This window comes from Seriola dumerili, unplaced genomic scaffold, assembly GCF_002260705.1.
Source record: "Seriola dumerili isolate Sdu_G_001 unplaced genomic scaffold, Sdu_1.0 BDQW01000859.1, whole genome shotgun sequence".
Lineage (NCBI taxonomy): Eukaryota > Metazoa > Chordata > Actinopteri > Carangiformes > Carangidae > Seriola > Seriola dumerili.
In genome coordinates, this window is record NW_019175114.1 from 906,238 (window position 1) to 929,995 (window position 23,758).

General features: G+C 44.5%; 2 protein-coding genes across 3 annotated transcripts in view; both read left to right on the plus strand.

Annotated features, from left to right (window-relative positions):
• Positions 1 to 23,758, plus strand: part of LOC111237425 — a 395,546-nt gene that overhangs the window by 183,483 nt on the left and 188,305 nt on the right. The gene's annotated exons all lie outside the window — the stretch shown is intronic.
• sugct (succinyl-CoA:glutarate-CoA transferase) overlaps positions 1 to 23,758 on the plus strand; it is a 58,573-nt gene that overhangs the window by 29,886 nt on the left and 4,929 nt on the right. Inside the window, exon 13 of one of the 2 annotated variants that reach the window (XM_022766495.1) lies at positions 23,275 to 23,338. The exons of the other annotated variant lie outside the window; for it this stretch is intronic. Coding sequence (XP_022622216.1) covers positions 23,275 to 23,338 — 64 coding nt within the window. The remainder of the gene's footprint in view (positions 1 to 23,274; positions 23,339 to 23,758) is intronic. 2 annotated transcript variants of the gene reach the window in all.

The window sequence follows — 23,758 nt, forward strand, 5'->3', positions numbered from 1 at the left end:
CTGGTGATTACTGCCTCTCTGCGTCCACTGAGAGAGTGATGGCCCGAGCACATTCGTCTTTTTCTCCGTCCGTGAAGACTCTTGAAACTCAATTTAGAGGAGGAGCTGCTCCAGCTCGCTGCCGTCTCCTGCGGCTAATAGCTCCTATCATCTGGCACACGACAGATTTATTCCTCTTTCTAACGGTCTATGAAGACCCTCCTGTCTTTCTCTGTGTGTGTCTTGGAAAGAGTCTTTTATTTTATCCCAGCGATGGTCGTAGCGAGATAGAAATTAAGAGGCGGAGGGGACTTTGGGAAGTTCTTCACATCATTGTGTCTATATTTTATTTCAACAAATCGAACGAGTCCGTCACAAACTGTGTTTCAGTTTTACTGTTGAGTGATTTTAGCTCAGCGAAGCACAAACGTTGAATATTTAGTTTCCACAAACGAGGCTGAAGAGAACAAACAGACTTCCTGAACGTCAGGAACACATCTGTGAGAAAAATGAAAAGAGTCTATCAGAGAGGTTATTATAGGTCATATCGGACGATTTCACATAAACAAGGAAATATTGAAATGTGCCTACTGTCATGCTTTAAACGTTTGTGTTCAAATTCCAGTGTAGCTTTCAAAGGGGCAGTTAACTGTAACATACTTTTTAAGCCTCGTTAGATTTACCCTCATTATGATTATTATTATTAATTTAATTGAGGCTCATGAAGCTGACTTCGGCGCTGGATGAAGCCTGGTCATTGAGGATCATGCAATAATCAGCGTCTGTTTGAATCACAGTTACACTGATGACAGAAGCTGAAGTCACATTTCAAACTACAGACTCTGACTTTACAGGCGCTCGGTCTGATCTGAATCCTGTAATCATTTCCTGTAAACGGTCAGTTCGCCAACGTCAAGGCTGTCTGAGTGAAATTCAACTTTTTTCTTTAGGAGGACAGATCAGCTCTGAGAGGTAAAGTCCCTGATGCAGGAGGAAAAGTCAGGTGTTCAGATTACCTGTGGGTGATCTCAGAGCCTCTCGTCTGTCTCTAAAAACAACTCCTCTATAATGTGGAGCCTGTTCATCTGTCAGCACATCGTGAGCCTGAAAGGGAAAGAGCGACTAAATGATCTCAGCCCGTGCTCTTGTTCTCTATGGACTGAGTGATGGCGCTGAGTTCTTCCCGTCATCTGTCTTTTTCGGGGATGTGGGCCCGACGCTCGGGGCTGTACGACCTGTTCCCTCTTCACTGTAATTGCCGTCCGTTGACGCAGGTTATTCCCGAAGACACTTGTACCTCAGTTACCTTCTCCGGGAACGTCGGCTCTGTTCAAGCCTCCACTTCAGCTTCCAGCTCGGTGTGAGACTCAGTCAGCAGTACAGGACCATACCACACACTCTCTTTGTTTTCAATACATTCACTAAAGGGACTTCACATCTTTATTCCTCCGCGTCGGCGACAGTCAGAGCAGCAGCCATTTTGTTTTTGGGTCCATGATATTTCAGGAACACCTTGATGGAACTTCTTCAAATTTGTCACAAACATTCACCTGGACTCAAGAATGAACTGATTAGATTTTGGTGGATAGAGGTCAAAGGTCACGATGACCTCACAGAACATGATTTGTGAATGTGATATCTCCAGAACTCCTCGAGGGAATCCCTTCAAATTAGGCACAAATGTCCATTTGGACTCAGGGACCTCACGAAACACCTTGTAGCCGTGACTCAAGCTTCACAGCAGTTATCACTAAATTTCACACAAATGTTTTTTTTTCTCCGACTGTGGATAAACAGGATGTAACCTGAAACTAGTGTGAGTGGCGGAGGGATACGACCACGAGGAGGTGATTCTAGTTACTGATTGTTTTCAAGTGCAGTTTTACTTTATCAGTGTCTATTAGCAGAGTTGTTTAAACCTGCATTTGTTTACATGTAGTCAAATTGTCTCCATTAGCAGCAGCTGAATTAGCTGTTAGCAGCTCCTGTTGTCAGTGTATCATGATGTGAAGACAACTCTCACTGGATCACTGTGATACTGGATGAGGTTCTGCAGGTAGAAGGAGCGTCTCTCTGCACGAACTCTGAGCAGCTTTGTGGAGGTTTATTTGTGATGCACAGGAGATATAATGATGTCCTCAGTTAGTGTGAGTAACACTGACTTTAGAAATGTGTGTGTCGTGTGTGTGTGCTCAGACCTGACTGAGTCGTGACTCTGAGAGGGAGTGAGGATCAGGAGGTTGTAAAGTGCCTCCGTCTCCTCCGTGAGCTGTTGTTTTTAGAACACCTGCACGCACCTGTCCCTTTCACCCCGCGCAGTATCTTTGACTCACGTCTCTGCCTCCATGCCCCCACCTTCAACTCTCCCACGGGCGCCTCGCTGCTCGCCTGCACGCACGTATGAGCGTGTGTGTCGTTTTAATGAGCCTCAGTGTAAACAGACGTGACTTCAGCTGAGAGGCAGAGAGCGAGCACAGTCATGGCTGAAATATGAGTTGATTAATTGAGTGATTTGTCACTTCGCTGCTCTCTGAACACATGTTGTGTTCTCCTGCTCCGATGCATTTATCATCCATCATGACGGCTGTTTAAGTTTGGAATCAGGTTGGGGGGGGGGACACCTGGAGGACCTGAACTTCCTTGAAAACGTTCTGGTTTATTTTATTTTCCTTAGTTTCCAAATATTTTCTCTCTTAGAAACTGATTTCTGTTTCTTTCTCAGGAAGTTTCCTCTAAATCATTTTGTGATTTGATGCCAGTTAATGAGAAGAAATAACAATCAAAAAAACTAATTCTTTACATTTAGCTTTTGTTCTTTCCCACTGCTGTCATTTCAAATAGGGATTTTCTCAAAGGAATCTTGTTTGTAGTTTCTGTAGTTCTTTCATTCATTTATTCTCTTTTCCTCCTTTCCTCTCTCTCTCCTCTCTTCTTTCTTCTCCTCCTCTGTCCATCAGTCTGTCCCTCACTGACTCAGTTTCTTCCTCTGAGGACGACACTTTGACGTGAAGCAGGTTAATTAATCACTGTGACGCCGTCCAGAGTTCAGGGTGTGTTCGCACGTCGCTGCTCGACTCTCCTGTCTGATTATTCAGAGTGACCCGGTCAGAGGTCAGAGTTCGCGCTGTGATTACAGGCCGCCGGCCAACAGCGGCTCGTTACAGGAGCGGAGGGAAATGGAGCAACAGCTGCTCGTTAAAACTTTACTTATCCAGGGAGAGCGGACAGAGCGCCTGCCTCATGCGCGTCCACATGTTCAAACTGGGAGCAGACCAGTACAGCCAGTCTGCTGCGGCTCATCACAGGATGGACTTCAGTTACCCCGGTGCCTCCATGTAGGACGGAGGATCAGTAACTTTTCATCAGAAGAGCGTCTCGAATCTTTCTTTGCTTTAGAATTGTTGTGTTCCCACCAAAGAGCTCCTTCATCATACTGTGTTTGAACTCCAGCATCCCGGACTCAGACTTCAGAGACCAGGAGAACAAGGAGCCCTGCAACAGAGGGTCTGGCCCCCACAGAGTCCTGATCTCAGCATCCAAGACGCTGGAACAACCTACCTGCTGAGAATCTGAAGAACCGTGGGCAGGTGTACAAGGAGAACCCGGGCTGGTGAAAGCAACCTCTGAGCCTCTCTTCTGATTGGCTGACTGTTTTCTGAGTGGTCCAATAAAAATAAAGCAGATTTCAGTTAAACACTCAGAGAAACCAAATCCTGCAAGGTTTGGATGGTGGGTCCAGGTGGGCGGGGCTTGGTGACTGCTTTGTTGTGACATCACAAAGTTCCAGAAGTCCTGACGGCTGGTTTTAAGGCTCAGTTCCTGAATACAGGCTGTGTGCATTTCTCTGTGGACTGAGGCTTTGATACTTTCACAGTATTAATATAGAAGCTAGAGCTGATCTATAATCACACTACACATGGACACAGACCTTTACACTGGAGGAGCTTTAATTTATTCCTTATGTCTAAACATGTCACTTAAAACTAGCCTTTTTTCCATGGCTTTTGTGCATACCCCATGGCCTTCCTCAGCTTGCCCATCAAGTGTAGCTGCAGAATGAAAACTCCTCTTCACGTCATTTAAAACCCCCAAATTCCCTGAATTATTCTGGAGGACGTGATCGTTTACGTCCGGGACAAATTAAGTGTGTGGTTTAGATATATGAAGCACTCTCCTCTGACCCCTACAGGGCTCCAGAGTAATAACTTCAGTTAATATCCTTCTGAGGGAAATATTTGTCCTTAAGCAACTTTGACTTTTTGTCAGAGACTTGCTGACTTCATCGTCCATGTTAATGGGCTGAGAACGTGTCTGGTCATTATCTGATCCATGACGATGGTGAAGAGCATTTATTAGACGCTTCAAGTCCTAAACCACTGAGATTACAACAAGGCCACAGGAGTGAGGGGGGTCAGATGTCCAATATTTTACCGTGACCTCTCGATGACTGTGGGAAAAGAAATGTGGGTTTTTTTTGTTGACAGTAATCAGAGTGGGAGGAGGATGTGATGGAGCTGAGGCCGGGTAATGTAAGGAAATAATCAGTTGGAAAACCTCAGCGGTCAGTGGAAAGCAGCTCTGGGACATCTGGGAAAGTGTGAGAGGCGGGTTTGATAAAATCCAGGTACGCTAAAAAATATGAGAACCTCAGAGTAAATCTGAAAACATGTAGTGACAGACGACGTGACGGAGAGACGGAGGTGGAGGACGTTTGTTGGAACAAATGACCTGAAACTTGAACTGAGCTGCACGTAGAACCTGAGGCTGTCAGAAGAACGTCTGAAGCTGTTGGTCAACAGCTCTTCACGTTGTGTCTCTGAAGTTGTACTTTTCTTTTTTTTTTTTTTTTACAAAATAGCAAGTGAAAGTAAAGCTGCTAGTTAAAGACAGAGGACACACAGGAACAGCGTGATGCTGACAAAAAAGGAAATGAGAACTAAACGATGGGAAAACCATTCAACACATTTTTTTACCAAACAGAAAGATTCTTCTGGCAGGTAGAGCGAGGGGAGAAGATGCATTACAAGCCTTTATTTCCATTATCTGCACTCGCTTATCCTGAGGAAGGGGCTAAAGCCCAGCTCACACTGGGCCAGTGGTCTGGCACACTGGACGTTTTCATGGGTCCAAACTTTTGGAGCCGGTCCGAAACAGACGCATGGAAAATTTAGCTGAACCTGACAAGTATAAAATAACTTTTAACCGAAGACAGACCGGATCTGATCGGAGCCTAGGGACAACCACACCTTGTCTGAAAAAGACCCGAGGATAATTAGAGCTGCAGGTCCTGCACCATGTTTTGGGACAATACGACGATTAATACTTTTTAAAAGCGTGTTTTGGGGCGAACCGGTAGCCGAGTGGTTAGACGCAGACCATGTGGGTGCAAATGCTCTGAGCAGGTGAGGCCCTGGTTTGACTCCCAACCGGCGGACTCTTTGATGCATGTCATTCCCCTTCTCTCCATCCCATTTCCTGTGACTCTTCACTGTCCTATTGAACAATAAAGGCAATAAAGGTCTGCTATGAGTCTAAACCCCCAGATGCTGCTGCACTACTGAGAACACAACTGGATTTAATAAAGTGTCAAGATTTGTTTTGACACTGACACAGTACTGAATATTTCATTTAGGTTCACATATCTAAAAAATTATAAATAAAGTCTGACTGTCAACCATCCAACCCACCGACTGACCCACCCACCTGATCTGACTGGATAAATCTGGACCTGGCCTGACTGGTCCAAGGTCAGGTCTGAGACCTCCTGTGAAGACCTCAAGAATAGACCAGAACCCAGGACCTTCTTACTGTGAGACAACAGCACTACCCACTGCCCCCTTAACCAAGGTGTCCTCACAGTGAGCCATGCTGTCCAGCTGGGACCTGCCCGAGTCTTTATCAGGACAAACCAAACAAAGAGACCAAAGTTGACATCAGTGAAGCGCTTCACCACTCATCAGTGTATAAATGTAGCTGTACCGGTGTCCTGTTGATCTCTGTCTATGAGTCTAAATGTCTGTCTTATAACAGAGGCATTAAGCTCAGGTCGTCTTTTTGTTCAGTCTTTATATTGTATAGAGAGTTTAAACTCTTTAATTTGTATGGTAAGTCGTTCAGACTCTGAGTCCAGGGGTCAGAACCCCCCAAAGGGGTCCCCAGATAAATCTGAAGGGTTGTGGGATGATTATTTGGATGAAGAACAGAAACATAATCTGAGAAAAGAAGAAGATTGTTCTTTGGTCGAACTGATGAGTAGTTCAAGTCGTCATAGCTTCGTTCTAAGGGGCCTCAAACCAGAAAGGTCCCGTTCTCACTTAGACTCTGGAGGAGGCCGTGATCGGCATTTAAACCCAGAAGAAGAATCCATCTTTGGACATAGAAACGTCTGAGACGTCAAACAGTTGTGTCCAGACTGTGCAGACACCCTGATCAAGGTTCGTATCATGTTAGAAAAAGAAGAGGATCAGTGAGGTTAGAAACACGTCTCTGCTCTGAATTCATTCGTAGACGTGTTGCTGTTGGAGTTTTGTTTGATGATCTGCCGTCACACGTCTGAACCTGAGCCGATCGGGATCAGATAGAAACTATCATCAACACTCTGTGGAAAATATTTGGGAAACAGAAGAGGAATGAAATATTGAAAGAGAGGAAAAGGGTTAAGAAGTGTGTGCAGAAAGAAACGGAGGAGGTGATTAGTTTATTATTAAAAATCAGCTTAAATGAGAAACAAAATCTTTCTTGGAAGAAAAACACAGTTTCACAGAACCTGAATCTGTGAACTCCCGATCGCTTTCGTCTGATAAAGGAGCCAAAACACCCCGAGCTCAGTCCTCCCTCCGCGAGTCCAAAGATAACCACTTCTCTGTTGGACACAAACATCCTCGTGTTGATCCTCACAGCCACTTATCTGATTATTAAAATAAAGTCACTCGTGCCAGCTCGGGATACCTTCCCAGAGAGGCTGTAATCTGATAGAGGAAGATAAAAAGCGACTTCACACTCGGCCTGAGAACTGTAACGAAGCCTCCGAGCTCTCAACGCAAAAACACACAAAGACCTGGAGTGGAAATAAAACAGAACAATCACTGGATCAGTTGCAGTCTACAGATCTATGTCCAGGTGAGAGGAGCTGTTGGTCCAATAACGATGAAAAGGTCGGTTCACCTGTGACATCACACTGGTGTATTTATGGATCTTTGCCACCTGTTAAATCACAGGTTGACCAGGTGAAGCTGTTTAAATGAACTGAGCTATAGAACCTAGAGCTGATCTATAATCAAACAACACATGGACAGAGACCTTTGGACTCGATGGAGCGTTAAAGCGTTGGACAGTTTAGTGACATCACTCTGTTCAGGTGTTCCTGTTATTTTGTCCAGCCCCTCCATTAGTTTATTACACCTGATGTTCCTCCTCCTCCTGATTGGCTGAACCTCCTTCCTGTGTGTGTGTGTGTGTGTGTGTGTGTGTGTGTGTGTGTGTGTGTGTGTGTGAAGCAGATGTTTGTCTTTGTGTCCAAATGTCTCCCAGGTGTCTCTCTCACACACACACACACACACTGAGGTCATTCAGGGACACAGCAGGATGATTCACACAGATATGAAGAGTCTCGCTCGTTGTTGTGATTCTGTTTTTATTTGTGATCAGAGGGAGGGAGAGCCCCCCCCCCCCCCCCCTGCTTCTCTGTTCACCTAAACACAAAAACAAGAAAAGTTCTTTGTTTCATTGATGGTGTGTTGACCTGTCTCTGACTCTGTGTCTTCCTGTTGTGTTAGTGTCCAGTTTCACACACACATTGTTTTCCAGTGAGTCAGGGAGGGGAAACGTCCTCTCTGCTTTCTCTTTTTTTTTTACTTGTTCTTTTTTTTTGTCATTTTAGTTAAATTTTTCATACAAATATGTTTGTTTTTAAAAGTGGAAACTCAGGAAGTAAGAGAGGTTTGACCTGCAGCAAACATATCAAAGTGATGGTCCAGAGCTAGCTGGTTAGCATGCTAACTTCAGTAGAAGAAAGAGTGATAGTAGCAAAACAAAATAATGCTAACGTTAGCAGCTGTTTATTTAGCAGCTGTGCCGAGAGCTTCAGCCATTATTGTGTTTACAATACAAGAGTTTATAATACGTCCTCTGAGCTGCTACGTCTTCAGGACAGACTGGACGCTACAGTGACTCTGTAACAGCTGATGGGTGGATTTTGTTGCCAGGCTAAGAGTCTCAACCTGGTTAAAATGTTTGGGCTAAGCTAAGCTAACCGGCTGCTGGTTGTAATTTCATAGTTACAGTAGAAATGTGACTATTCCTGTACCCATCTTCTTCTTTGTGGATGGAGAGTCGTTTCTACTTCCTTCTTTTCCATTTCACTGAGATTCGTTATTCACACTTTCACTTTCCTGCTGCTTGGCACTTAAATCTACACTTTGCTCTGAGCTCCATGTGCGACTGCAGCGCGTACTGCTGATCCTGTGTTGTGTTGTGGTGTCTTTTCTTTTATTCTTGGTGGTGACATCACCAGAATGTATTGTAAAGAAGAAGAAGAAATTGAGGTGTTGTGTTTCAACCCTGAATGAACAAACAGGGAAGCAGAAAGTTGATGGTGCTGCAGTTTGATGTAGTGACACGTGACGGCCTTCAGAGGGCGTCTGTGCACCACCGCTGCTGTGATGGGGCGAAGAGGGATTGAGACAGAGGAGGAAGTGAATGTGATTGGTTCATTAAGTCAGACACATCTGAGAATCATCGATTGAACAAAGTGGAGCTAAACCCTTGAGTGAAGAGTGGAAAATAAACTCGGGAATATCTGCAGGGAATCAAACCCTCGACCCCGGCCGTGCTCAGTGCCTTGCTCTGCCGTCTCCTCAGATAGTCTGTTTGTTGGAGCTGGAATGTGACGGAGCATAGTTTGGCTTGTGAGCCATAATCAAATCAAAATGTGTCTGCATACTTTCCCATGGGGACGGACGAAGAGGAGGAGGAGGAGGGGGAGGGGCGTCCAATTAAACGGTGACACTTGGAGAGAAGGAGAGATAAACAGACGGATAATAATCAGGAATGGACAGAGCTTGAAACAAAGGCAGGGAGGAAGAGAGAAAGTATGTGGACAGCCGCTGGTATTTCACATGTTATTTTTGGACGTTTTCAGGAGCTGAATGTGTTTTTATGTAACTGGATAAAAGCAGCAGCTAATGAGCTGAAACACATGAACGTATCAGAGAGGAGAGAAGATGATGATGATGATGATGATGATGAGAAAGAGGAGGAGTTGTTTTTATTTAGAGTCTGTCTCCCTCCTCCTCACCTGGTGAACTGGAGGCCAGATGTGACGTTCACATTATAAAGGACAGATGAGTGAGAACAGCTGCTATAAAAACATCCTCAGGTTCATCTTCAGCAACTGGACTGAAGATGAACTCATAAACACACACACACACACACACACACACACACACACACACACACACCTGCACAGGCACAAGTTGAAACAACTGGAGCACAGCAGGGATTACTCTGCTTTCCGGAAACTTCAGCAGTCCAGGGAACAGAGCCAAAGTGTGTGTGTGTGTGTGTGTGTGTGTGTGTGTGTGTGTGTGTGTGTGTGTGTGTGTGTGTCACTCCAACACACACAGTCATTTTCTGGTGTAATAAACGTTTACAACTTTGACTTTCATTCATAAAATCCACTTGGCTGCAGCTTCTCCTCCTCTCCTTGCTTCCTCTCCTCTCATGTCCTCTCTTCTCCTTTCCTTGTCTTCTCTCTCCTTGTTTCTTCTTCTTTGCTTTTTCCTTGTTTCCTCCCCTCGCCTTTCCTTAATCCTCTCCTTGTATCCTCTTCTCTTTTTCTCTCTTATTATTATTTCAAATATTTTCTCCATCGTACAAACTAAACTTTTCTTCTCTGTTGACTGGTAATTAGTGGACACAGAGCTGTGGTTGGCCAGGAGGTGACCAGAGTGCAGTCAGTCTGAAAATAAAAAATATATTTAATACTTGCACAGACAGATTTTACCAGTGTGTTCACACCTTTCAATTTTCAGGTAGTTTTTGGAGACCATGGTCAGACGTGTAGTGAGTTTGGTTCAGGCCAGATATTGTTGCATCATTTTAATTGGTGTCAGGAGTGAAATGACGATAATAATCATGCAGCTAAGTTAATGGAGCGGCCGTGGTTTAGCTAGGTCTGGGCACCAAAACTACTTTACATTTACGTTTAGGAAGGTTGGGTTAAAATAAGTACTTCAGTGAGACTCAGCTCTGACAGAGACCAAATCCTCCTCCTAACACTCTTCATTACCTGAGAGCACGTCCTGAGCCGACTCCAGGTCTGATTTAGTTTGCTTTGATGTTTACAGGTTATTACCTGACGAGATGTAGAAACATGAAACATGAAATGGAGACGCTGTGGTTTTAGCAGCAGTTAGCTTATCATCAGGTTAGCTTGTAATTTACTTTGTGGGGAATAAAACACAGTCAGGATCATCACACTGGACGACTCATCTTCTCTTTGAAATTTAGCTATAGTTTGTTTTTATGTGAGTGACTGATCTTCAGCTTTCTCCCTCGTATATCTCTGTGTTGGTTCAGCCGGGTTTTCAGTGGTTTAGATGTGAACGTCAAATCCTCCATATACATCAGTTTGACTTCTGAACACTTGTAAACCGGTTTTATCCTCCATAAGTCCTGGATCAGTGCCGAGTTCAAGCCAACGTCTCCTCCTCGCTCGTCTGTGAGCAGGGATCTGCATCAAAGACCTCTAACCTGCTTTTCACCTCATCCTCCATCCATCCATCCATCCATCTGTTGGCCCTCGTTTGGCCCCCAGCTCATCATAGTGTCTCCACATATGTGTCCATGATCTCTTAAAAACATAACTTTCACTCTTTCCTTCTTCTGTTTTTGTTTTTTTGCATCTCAGCTCTTTTCTCTTCGTCCTGTTTTAAATTGACTTCCTGTTCTTCTTCTTCTTCTCTGGTACCTCTGGCTTTGACGTCATTAAAACATTTGTTGGAACAGGATTTTCAGTGTAAAGAACAAGGCCTGAGATTACAAGTTGCATGTTTTTCATGGTTTAATCTTATAAAAACATTTCAAAACTAAATCTGAGTGATTAATGTTGACGACTCTGACGGTCTGACGTCCTGCCGGCGCCCCCTACAGGCAGTAGAGTTGAACAGACACACTGATGATAATAAATAATCTTACTTATTATTCTTTCTATTGAGTCTTTCCCTGTTTGCCTACTTTCAGCCCAACTACACCTATAACCTGATGCTGTTGAAAGGCATTCTGGGAGATGTAGGAAGTGATTTGCTGCAGCTGAAGTAGATGCGTCGGTCCGAGGGTTGATCATTTATCTCAGGTGTCGCCTTACGGCCGTGTTGAGAGTGTCAGTGTCACCTTCTCTCTCACGGCGTCGACGTCTGCGATCACACTCTGCACATAAACGATGAAATCATATTTGGCTGTTTTCATCAGTGGGAGTTAACACTGTCTGCTGCTCCTGAACAGCTCCCTGCTGACTGGAGGTTACTGTCCTGCTGCACACCTGGACCACAGCTGCTGAAACACACACACACACACACACACGTAGTTATACACAAACACACTGTTAATCTATTTTCCCCCAGTTGTCCTCCATATGGGCAACGCTCCGATCCAAAACACACACATCCCACATGCCAGAGTTTCCACTTCAAACTTAAACACAAACTCACAAAAACATGCAGGTGTGTGTGTGTGTGTGTGTGTGTGTGTGTGTGTGTGTGTGTGTGTGTGTGTGTGTGTGTGTGTGTGTGTGTGTGTGTGTGTGTGTGTGCGCGTGTGCCCGTGCGCGCTCTTCAGAAGGAATTTATTTCTGCTGTTGCCTCTTCAACACGTCCATTCATTTCTAAGTCTCGACAGTGTGGTTCTGTCGGTGCATCGCTCTGGTCCAAAACAAAATATCTTTCTATCTGATGGATCGTAATGAAATGTTATTCACACATTCATGGATCCCGGAGGATGAGTCCGACTGAATTTGGTCATCCTCTGACTTCTCCTCTTGTGCCACCAGCTGGTACATTCTTGGCTTTTAGTGGCATTTCTCAAAGGCTGTTGGACGGATGGTCATGACATTCGCTTCAGGCGTTGATGTTCACCTCAGGATGAATTGCAATAAATTTTGTGATCGTCTGACTTTTCATCTGGCACCATCATCAGGTCAGAATTTAAAATGTATTATTTATTTGATGATGTGTGACGTACTGACCTTGTGGTTCGAGGTTCATCGGGTTTTTATCAAATTCAGATCTTTCTGAATTCCTTCATGACTTTGGTCAAATTATAAATAACTGAAACTCAAAGATTCAACTGAGATCTGATGAATAAATGTTGAAGAAACATGTATCTGACAGGCGGGAACAGCAGCTGGAGAATACTGACCCCAGTCATGATTCAGGCTCCAACTCGAGTTTCATTTACACCCTTTAAAGTGATGCTTCATTAGCTGTTAGCATTTTCTGTTTGTTGACTGTTTCCAGGCTTTAAGTTCATTCACTGAAGTAATTTGATAAATGAGAAAAAAATACAGATTTTTGAGGCAACAGCAGAACTTATAGGGGCGTCCTTTTTAAAATATGGTTTCTAAGAGTATTTCTGGACATTTACTGCACAGTGGAGACACCAGACATCACCAGGGGAGGAAGTTAGAGTAAGTATCACCTTTAATTGACGGTTTATCTAATTGACTGTTTTTGAATCTCTTTGATTTCATTACTTCTTTTTTATCATTTCTATTTCTCAAATACTTTTACTGCTGATATTTGCACTGTCACTGTAAACTAACTGGTATGAACACTGCTATAGATACCTGTGATTGATTGATTGANTATCACCTTTAATTGACGGTTTATCTAATTGACTGTTTTTGAATCTCTTTGATTTCATTACTTCTTTTTTATCATTTCTATTTCTCAAATACTTTTACTGCTGATATTTGCACTGTCACTGTAAACTAACTGGTATGAACACTGCTATAGATACCTGTGATTGATTGATTGAGTTATGACTGTAATCGATCTGTAACATTAGCTTAATTACATCCAACACATGTATTTTAAGTAGTCAGCTAGCTGATGGGTAAGAAGTTGGTGCTAGCTAGCTAGCTTGCATGTTGGTGCAGTACCTGGTTCCAAAATAAACAGCTGAGCAAGTTTAGCTAGTGAGCTAGCTTGTTCGTTAACCAGAAAGAATCATTTACTCAAAGGAAATGTTTGTACCATCCACTCATGTTTATTTTTAAAGTCTAAGGCCAGTTTTATTTTGCTGGGTGATGTGTGTATTTATTATTTATTTATGAATCAAGTAGAAGCTGATGTGAAGCAGCTGAGTCGTGTGGTTTCCTCCAGGTCTTCCCACACAGCAGCGGTGATGCAAATGAGGCAGAGGAGGGGGTGACACCACCTGGATGGTAGAAGGATGATCATCGGAGACGAGAACAAACGGCCACATGATGCTTGTTTACTGGAAGAGATGCTGCAGGTGGAAACAGAGCTGAAGGTAGGCTGGGTTCAAAAAACTACAAAAAAAACATTTATTCAGCTTCAGGACGGTTAGACAGATTAAAATCAGATGTATTAGATCAAGCAGTTCTCTGTGTTGCAATGTTTCAGCTGGAATCTGTTCTTATTTACCTGAACTACAGTCATTTTCAGTCGTCCTTGGATCTTTAACGGCAGAAGGTTTTGGTTCATGTGTCCAGTTTTGGAGATACCTGTCTGTGAGATACCTGCCAGCTAACATGAATGCATGAATAGAGCTGGGCGCGATGCAGCTAGTTAACCTTAGTTTGTCTCAGTGTCTGACTGTGGTGCTGCAACTAAGAAATCCCCTGAATGTCATTAGTTTTGTGTGTCTGTTAACTTTTAGTTTTTCTGAGCTCCACCAAGCTCCACAGGCATGTAACAAGTCATGAAATAAAAATGGGGTTATTTAAATATAAAGGTGCCCTGACTGTAAAAATCTGGTCACCGTTAGTCCTTAACCTGGATTTAGGAATAAGAAGAACTTTACCGGGGTGAAGGGTAGATGAATAACACACAAGATCTCAAAGAGATAGTTGATAACCTCTCTACTAAATTTGAACAAAGAAACTTTGCATACATTAAAACAAGTAGTGTGAGACTTGTCAACAAAAAGCAGCTTTGATTTGTGTGACTACGTTATAAAACAGATCTTTGTTATCTGCATGAAGATCTAAACAGACAACCTGACCCAGGTGTGCCAGGTAATTAATGTGGTAGGAAGCTAACACTGTCTGTAAACCTGAAATCTCCTTTATTTAAAGCATGTGGATTCTCCGAGCTCAGATAAATCTCCTCGTCCTGCCTCAGCTGACTCGTTAGGAAACCTTTCACCGTTCTGTTTTTAAAACTCCGCTGACCAATTACACTCTGAGGAAAATCCAATGCAAATGTGGCCGTGCCCTCAATCCACAGCCCTTCGCACAAACCATATCCGTGTCTCCCTTCAGCTTGTTTTGAATACACCAGATGTAAACTTAGACTCCACTTGCTGCCCGCCATGCAAATCCACAGGTGCGTCCAGTTTACAATAAGCTTGTGGTGAAACTGTTGAGAAACAAAAAGACCAAATTAAAAACAGGAGATCCTGAAGGATGGATGTTGTTTAGATGCAGCAACAGCCTGGAAACACTCATGTGTCATGGAGGTGTGGAAAACTGATTTTTTTTCCTTATCAGAATTCAGAAACCTTTAATCTCTGTTTAGAAGATCGTTCTCTGACTGAATGATTTGATTTCCTGTCATTAATCGTTGGCTGTTTATTGGTTGTCACTGGGGATCAGATACCTGATTAACAAGCAGCAGAAGAAGAAGATTTTCCAGCACGTTGAAACACACTTTTAAAGAGTAGAGGCATCTTCATGGCAGTTTGTCAGGAAGCGCCATTGTCCTGGTCGTTGCGTGTTACAGTCCTCAAATGTGTCGCTCTGCACCATGAGTGTTGTGTGTTGCAGTCTACACGGCCCCGCCCTCAGTGGCTTTTTAAACCCTCTGAAACATTAACTTAACGTTTAATATTAGTGAGATTATTATTCCACCGTTGGATTCTCATGTTGTGGCGAGCAGAGCCGGTGAATGTTGGGTATGAAATCCTTTGAAGGGCATTAACCCTCGAACATCTCTCTGGTTTTACTTCCGAAGGTTGCAGAAAACTCTTTGCTGTTTGGATTTGGTGAAGATGAATCAGTCTGAAGCCAACGCCGCCGCTTTGTCCGCCCTTTTTACTTTCTATGACGGCGTAACAGGCTTGTTCGCCTGCAACCTGATGGTCAGTGTTCCCGCTAACGTCTACGTGGTGTGGCTGATAGTGAGCGGAGCAGGAGGAGCTGTGGCCTCAGAGCTCTTCGCCCTCAACCTGGCCGCCTGCGAGATCGTGTTCTGTGTGTCGTCTGGTTACCTGATGCTTCACTACCTGCTGAGGTTGGCAGCGGACGTCGGGCTGCTGCTGCTGCAGTGTGTCTTGAACCTCATGCTCGTCTCCCGACCCATCTTCCAGAGCTGCATCTGCCTGGAGCGCTACCTGGCTGTGGTGCATCCCACCACCTTCCTCAGGTAAGGAGTGATTTCATGTTTTTAAACTGCTTACCTTTTGTCAAACACAGTCTCACCGTCTTATCTTCCTCTCTGCAGGTTCAAACCTCTCCGTTACAAGTTAGCTTTCTGCGTGGTCAACTGGCTGCTGATGCTGCTCTACTGCATCACACCTATCTTCACTTTTTCAGCCATGCAGTTGGTGTACCAGCTCATTGGCAAGTCCCTGATCTTCCTGGTGCTCATGTTATACTGTGGAGTCCATGTTCTGTGTGTGCTGGGGCAGCCGGCGCCCGGCGATGGGGACCGAGCCCACGGGAGCCGGAACATGGCGAAGAGAAAGGCCTTCAAGGTCATCATGATCACCCTGGTGTTCACCAGCGGCACCCAGCTGCTCCAAATCTTAATGGTGGTTGCGACACTGTTGTTTGCATCCTATGAGGTGGTTCTGCCGATCACGTTAGTCTGCCTGGCCGTCAGCATCATCAGCGGGTTCATCACTCCTCTGCTGTACCTACACAGAGCCGGGAAACTGCCTCGCGTCTCTGAGATTGATGTAACTGCTTCTTAGACGTTATGTCTCCACAGACGTCACCAGGAACCTGAACCCTGTTATCAGGGTTTAACACCTGCTGTTATCTTTGTCAGGGAGGGGGGTATTTTAGTTTTTCTTCAGTTCAAATCTCAACAGTCTTTCTCCAGCGTCACTCATTCCACCTTTAATACAACAGGTTTTATGTAGCACCTGTTTCTCAGATGAGACGCCTCATTAAGACTTTTTCACCAAGTGCTGCACAGATTAAGAATCAGCACAACCTCAGCTAATCACATACGTCACTCAGTAAAGACTTCTGTACAGTCGTGATAGGGGACAGTAGTCCATAAAACAAAAGAAACCAAAAAACAGACCTTTATTTTATAGAGAAAAGCTGCAAACGATAAAAACAAGTGGCACACATCTGTTTGTATCGTTGTAGAGGTGATTTTATCTGATCATGAGTTCTGCTCATTCTTTAGAGCAGCCAAATGATCAACGGTTGCGGAGTTATGACGTTCTAAAAACAGCGTGATGTTTGGGAGCGTATAAATTCCCGTGCGCTTCAGGGGGTTAAAATTAAAATTTTACCCAACTTTGTTTCACCAAACCTTCCTTTAAAACCTTGTGACAGACAAAACATTTTGTAACGTTGGCTCAGGATGTGAGCTATGACTCTCATCTCGTGTTAAGATGTGTTTGAAAGTCCGGCGGAGCGACACATCAGTGCTTTACTCTTCAAAAGTTAAAATGAGTGTTTCTCCAACTAAAACACACTCATTTACAGAACACGATGAAGAGACATTATTCATGTCGTGAGCTGAAAATCATGAAGAACCAAATCACCTGGGACCTTTAACATCCAGGCTGCGGCTTTACGTAACACATCTAAAAGTCCTGTCAAGTGCCGATATGAGCCGTGTATGGAAGAAAAAAGAGGCTCTGACACTTCACAGGAATCAAAACGCTGCCATATTCAGAAGCTGCTTTGATTGTTGAGGTCAAACAGAGAGCAGCAGGTTCAGGCAACCTCAGATCTTCACACACACACACACACACACACACACACACACATATATATACACAGCTCTACATACATCCTGCTGCTGCACACACTCTCAGACCTCCTCTCCTTGATGTTGCAGTAACATGATGTAACAGCGGCCTGGATGGCTCCCATGGGTGCTGGTTAGTCGACTTAATGGACTGCCACAGCTAGCTTCAAAGACTCAGGAGGGGGGGGGGGCAAAGGGAATGTGGGGGGGGGTAAAAAGAGTAAAGAGTGATGGGGAGGGAGAGGAGGCGTTAAAAGAGCTGGAAGAGGAGAGAGGGTGAAGAAGTCATCGTCTTGAGTTGGCCTCAGTGACGGAGAAGTTGACGGAGGGATGACAGGAGTTAGAAGGATGCTAGCTCTACACCGTTTTATTTCCTGTACTCACAGCTCAGCTTCTGATTGGTCGGGGGGTCAGAACGCCAAAAAAAAAAAGAAGCGCACAGGAAAACGAGAGACTGAGCAGGAAGGAAGTGAAGGAACCGAGGAGGAAGAGGCACATGGTCGGCAACCACATGTGATCAGTGTGTGTGTGTGTGTCTCTTTTGATCAGGCCTGGTAACTGCCTACACACACACACACACACACACACACACACACACACACACACACACACACACACACACACACGTGCCAGGCAGGTGAAGCTTTAAGGCGTGCAGCCACAGATCAATAACATTTACATTAGAGTCAAACACACACCATGTGTTCCAACACACACTGCTGGTGTGTGTGTGTGTGTGTGTGTGTGTGTGTGTGTGTGTGTGTGTGTGTGCGTGTGTGTGATGTTTGACTGTTTGATGTCCTTTATTGAAACAAACTCAACAGAATACAGGATAAATAAGTCACCTTTAAACACACACACACACACACACACACACACACACACACACACACACACACACACACACACACACACATACACACACGTTGTCATGGTTACAGAGGGTTTGTGTGAATCAGATAAATGACTGTAACACACTGAAGAACTTTTATTATTTCCTGTTTCTTCTTCTCTGGTTTTTATTTCTCACTGTTTGTCAGTTTGATTTTTTCTCTGTTTTATTGTTTGTACAAAAATAAAATAAAATAAAATGTAAAGTTCAAAAGTGTGTTTGACGTTTGACCTCTGGGAACTGTGTGTGTGTGTGTGTGTGTGTGTGTGTGTGTGTGTGTGTGTGTGTGTGTGTGTGTGTGTGTGTGTGTGTGTGTGTGTGTGTGATGAGCATATGGATGTAATGATACCCTGCATAACAAGCAGATAGGATTACACACACACACATGCATGCAATCATACTGTTACACTTGTATGCACGCATGCACAAATACACACACACATATACACACACAAACACACACACGCACACACGCTGTTAGAGGGAGGAGTCAGCTCGTGTGTCCTGTTTTAACCTTGTAACTTAAAGTTTTCTGTCACAGTTTTATTCTTTGATCCATGTTAATGAAATTATTGATTGGTGCAGATTTTGAACAGTGATTGGTTCAGGCTGATTATTGTTTGTTTTATCTTTAACTTTTATTTTATTCTGCTGAATCACATTGAGATAAAAATCTGAATCTGAAAAGATTTACAAAACAAGTTCAGTAACAAGCAATGAAATAATCTCTGATGTGAACTGGTCTCTGGATGAACTGGTCTCTGGTGTGAACTGGTCTCTGGATGAACTGGTCTCTGGTGTGAACTGGTCTCTGGATGAACTGGTCTCTGGTGTGAACTGGTCTCTGGATGAACTGGTCTCTGGTGTGAACTGGTCTCTGGATGAACTGGTCTCTGGTGTGAACTGGTCTCTGGATGAACTGGTCTCTGGTGTGAACTGGTCTCTGGATGAACTGGTCTCTGGTGTGAACTGGTCTCTGGATGAACTGGTCTCTGGTGTGAACTGGTCTCTGGATGAACTGGTCTCTGGTGTGAACTGGTCTCTGGATGAACTGGTCTCTGGTGTGAACTGGTCTCTGGATGAACTGGTCTCTGGTGTGAACTGGTCTCTGGATGAACTGGTCTCTGGTGTGAACTGGTCTCTGGATGAACTGGTCTCTGGTGTGAACTGGTCTCTGGATGAACTGGTCTCTGGTGTGAACTGGTCTCTGGATGAACTGGTCTCTGGTGTGAACTGGTCTCTGGATGAACTGGTCTCTGGTGTGAACTGGTCTCTGGATGAACTGGTCTCTGGTGTGAACTGGTCTCTGGATGAACTGGTCTCTGGTGTGAACTGGTCTCTGGATGAACTGGTCTCTGGTGTGAACTGGTCTCTGGATGAACTGGTCTCTGGTGTGAACTGGTCTCTGGATGAACTGGTCTCTGGTGTGAACTGGTCTCTGGATGAACTGGTCTCTGGTGTGAACTGGTCTCTGGATGAACTGGTCTCTGGTGTGAACTGGTCTCTGGATGAACTGGTCTCTGGTGTGAACTGGTCTCTGGATGAACTGGTCTCTGGTGTGAACTGGTCTCTGGATGAACTGGTCTCTGGTGTGAACTGGTCTCTGGATGAACTGGTCTCTGGTGTGAACTGGTCTCTGGATGAACTGGTCTCTGGTGTGAACTGGTCTCTGGATGAACTGGTCTCTGGTGTGAACTGGTCTCTGGATGAACTGGTCTCTGGTGTGAACTGGTCTCTGGATGAACTGGTCTCTGGTGTGAACTGGTCTCTGGATGAACTGGTCTCTGGTGTGAACTGGTCTCTGGATGAACTGGTCTCTGGTGTGAACTGGTCTCTGGATGAACTGGTCTCTGGTGTGAACTGGTCTCTGGATGAACTGGTCTCTGGTGTGAACTGGTCTCTGGATGAACTGGTCTCTGGTGTGAACTGTGACTGTACGTTAGTGACGCGGTGCTCAGGTACAGTCGGTCGGTCACATGCTGTGATTGGTTCAGCAGCGGTCGACTTCCTGCAGCGTCTCGTTTGATGTTTAAATTAAAGCCATCGATCAGAGTGTGGCTCTTATTAAAGTTACCCCCTGGAGTGTGTGTGTGTGTGTGTGTGTGTGTGTGTTTTATTGCTTGCTTTCACTCCTCAGGCCTCAGGTTGTCTCTGTATATATTTAACTTGGTACAACAGTTTCTTTTTTCTATGAAGCTGCTTCTCTTCCTGTGTCGATCTCAGGTTAACGTCAGTCAGCTGAACCACACGACCACGAGGCCAGATTATTTTAAGATTATTTTAAGATTATTTTAAGATTATTTTAAGATTCTTTTAAGATTATTTTAAGATTATTTTAAGATATATACTCAAATATTTGTAGGAAGCAGTTTCTATAGATGTTAATGGACGCCCAACATCAGAGGCTGGTGGTTGTCGAGATGTTGGACTCGTCATGTTCATGCACAGATGTTCTTAATAGTTACAGATGTGGACACTGAATGAAGACAAGAAAATATGTAGATAAAAAAAGAAGAAAGAAAGGAGGAGGAGGAGGACAGATGAGAGGAAGACAAATAAGCACACACTCCAAACACACCAGCACTTATAGAAACACACCCACACACACAGAGATGCTGCAGTGTGTGTGTAAAGTGAGACATATGTTTGTGCATCTGTGCCAGGCTGTTGTTTCCATTCACACACACACACACACACATATACACATACACACACACACACATATACACATACACAGACAGTCGTGTGGCTGATTCTTTCATGTACAGATTTTGAGCGTTAGCATTTACGTGGTTTCTCGTTGAACACTGAACACACCTCAGTACTCAGTTCTGTTAGAGAGCTGGTTCCAGGTCAGTCAGTCTGACACTCCTGTGTTTATATATTTATCCACCGTCCAACATGTTGAATAAGAACTTGAGTTGTTTTTAATCCTCTGAGGTCTTTTCTTGACTTGTACACACTTCTGGAACTTTGTGATGTCACAACAAAGCAGTCACCAAGCCCCGCCCACCTGGACCCACCATCCAAACCTTGCAGGATTTGGTTTCTCTGAGTGTTTTTAACCTGAAATCTGCTATATTTTTATTGGACCACTCAGAAAACAGTCAGCCAATCAGAAGAGAGGCTCAGAGCCTCCTCTCTTCTGATTGGCTGACTGACCTGTTGTTACTAGAGAGAGAGAAGCCTGAGAGAGGAGATGTAAAACTACACTGAGATGGTTTTTATATCTTCTGATGGATCAACACTTCAAATAAAACACAGAAGAAGAAACATGAGCTTTAAATATTGGAATTCTCTGTCAAGTGAGTTTTTCTCTCTGCCTTGTGTTTATTTTGTGATTTTCATCCTTTCTGTTTCCTGTCACTGTCTGTCGCTTCCTTATGTATTGATTAGATTTATGCTACAGATCATGATGTCATCAGTGTTTCTCAGGTGTTGTTGAGGTGTGGACGAAGTAAATGTCCAGCACTGGTGAGCAGGTGTTGTGTCAGCTTGAGTCTCTGAGGCTCTTCAGGCTTCACGCTCACTATCAGTAAATCTAATCAATCCCAGACTGACCTGATCACATCCCTCCTGAGGCCAGGCTCCGCCCACATGTTCTGTAACTGCTGCGTTTAAATCTCTCCTCAGAGATCATTTATATTTATCCGCAGCACCTGCGTCACTTCCTGTTTTCTCGTCGTCCTCTGTGATCCAGGTTCTTCTGTTAAACCAATCAGAGCTTCCTGTCTCCGGCGTTCCCTCCCGCGGCTCCCCTGATAAAAGATTTGTCTCAGCCTGTCACCACATGTGGAAACCTTCAGGTCGCGGTGCTCGGAGCTCAGGTCAGGACGACCAGGACGGAGTGTGTCTGAAACCAGGTCCACCAACACTCCTCCCTCTCTCTGTTCAGAAATAGACTGTGGTGAAGCAGCATCAGTGATTCTGACGTCACCTTCACTCACACGTCCTGTCGGTGATTCAGGTGTGACACGACCTCAGTGATCTGAGTGTGACCCCGACATGACCTCTGGACGACCCTCAGACCGGTTCCTTTGACTCGTAAAGCTGCAGGATGAGCACGACATCAGAAACATCTTCACCTGTACGTCTGTCTGTGTGAAACAAAACACACCGACTGACAGTTATCCAGGAAGTCAGTGTCCACCTGATACCTTTACACACTGACGCTGCATTGGCCGCTGGATCGTGCGTCAACGTTGCCGCCATGTTGGACGGAGGAGCTGCAGTTTTTCTGGATATTCAGATATTAAAGTCGTTTTTATCTTCAAGAGTTTATGATGAACGTTGAGTAAAAATAAATGTTTGGTCTCCAGTTACTTAGAATCGTGATAGTTTAGACTCTGATCACTGTTTTTATTATTAATTGATTATTTTCCACCACGTCAGTAATTCAGCTCAGCGTTGATCAGGATTATAACTCACTGGAGCAAACTTTTATTTTTACTCGACGTAGATCATAAACTCGACTCGACATAAAAACGACTCATTGAAATCAGCTGAGAAATATAAATGTTATTACCTGCAGCTGCTCTGTTTGGTTACAGGGAAGTCTCGCCCTGTCCAATACGGCGGCGGCGTTGAACGGGCTCTATGCACATAAAGTGTCCTCTTGTAAGAGGTCAGAGGTCACACACCAACTCACTATCATTAGCTCCAGTTTACAGGAGATACAGGAAAAGGTCTGCCAAAAACACACCTGAGGAATACGTAAGAGATGGACGTCCTCTGTCGTCTCTGAGAGATGGAGGGATGAAGAGGAGGAGGAGCAGGTGACACCGTTGCACTTGTACAGAGGAAGTCGTGTATGCAGGAGAGAGAGAGAGAGAGAGAGAGAGAGCTGGTCATCACTCCTGACTGAACAGAGCTTGTGTGTCGTGTCTGACAGTCTGCAGGTTTATTCCCATCACCGTCCCCTGGTCCTGAAACCACCACTCTATAATTAAAATAAAAAAACAAATATAAAGTTTCATTTTTGTGAAAGTCTCAAGTCATTTCCTGAAACAGCTGATCACTGCAGCTTCTCTCACACACACAGGAGGAACCGTGAAGCTGAATCTGTTGGGGACTATTTTCAGTGGCGGATTAATCCACATTTGTCGCTGTAGTGAGGCAGCAGGACGGTGTGTGTGTGTGAGAGAGTGACTGAGTCAGTGTGAACCACAGTGTGTGTGAGATGGTGGAGCTCAGAGCCATCCAGTTTAATGTGTGTTTGTTTGTTTACAGGTGAAACACAACGGTCTGATACAGGAGATGAATCATCCAACAGCAGGACGCATCGCTGTACCTGGTCAGCACACACACACACACACACACACACACATACACAGTTGTCCTCTATCTAACCTTAACTTTCTGTCTTTGACACCAACTTGTTAAATGACATTTTCCAAGAAGTGTTTTCCTGTCCACTGGGACAGACATGGTTATGGACACACAAACACACACAGCCATGCACACACTCACATACAGACAGACTCTCAAACACACACACACACACACACACACACACACACACACCTGTCCATGGGGACTCTCCTGCTTGGTTGGTTTGATGGATCTCAGTGTGTTTCCACTAAGAGGAAGCTCTTTGTCCACCACCGTGTATTTACACTGTAATCTATCTTAGACCGTGTGTGTGTGTGTGTGTGTGTGTGTGTGTGTGAGACCCAGCAGGAAGACATTCATAATGAGCAGAGGCAGGTGTGTG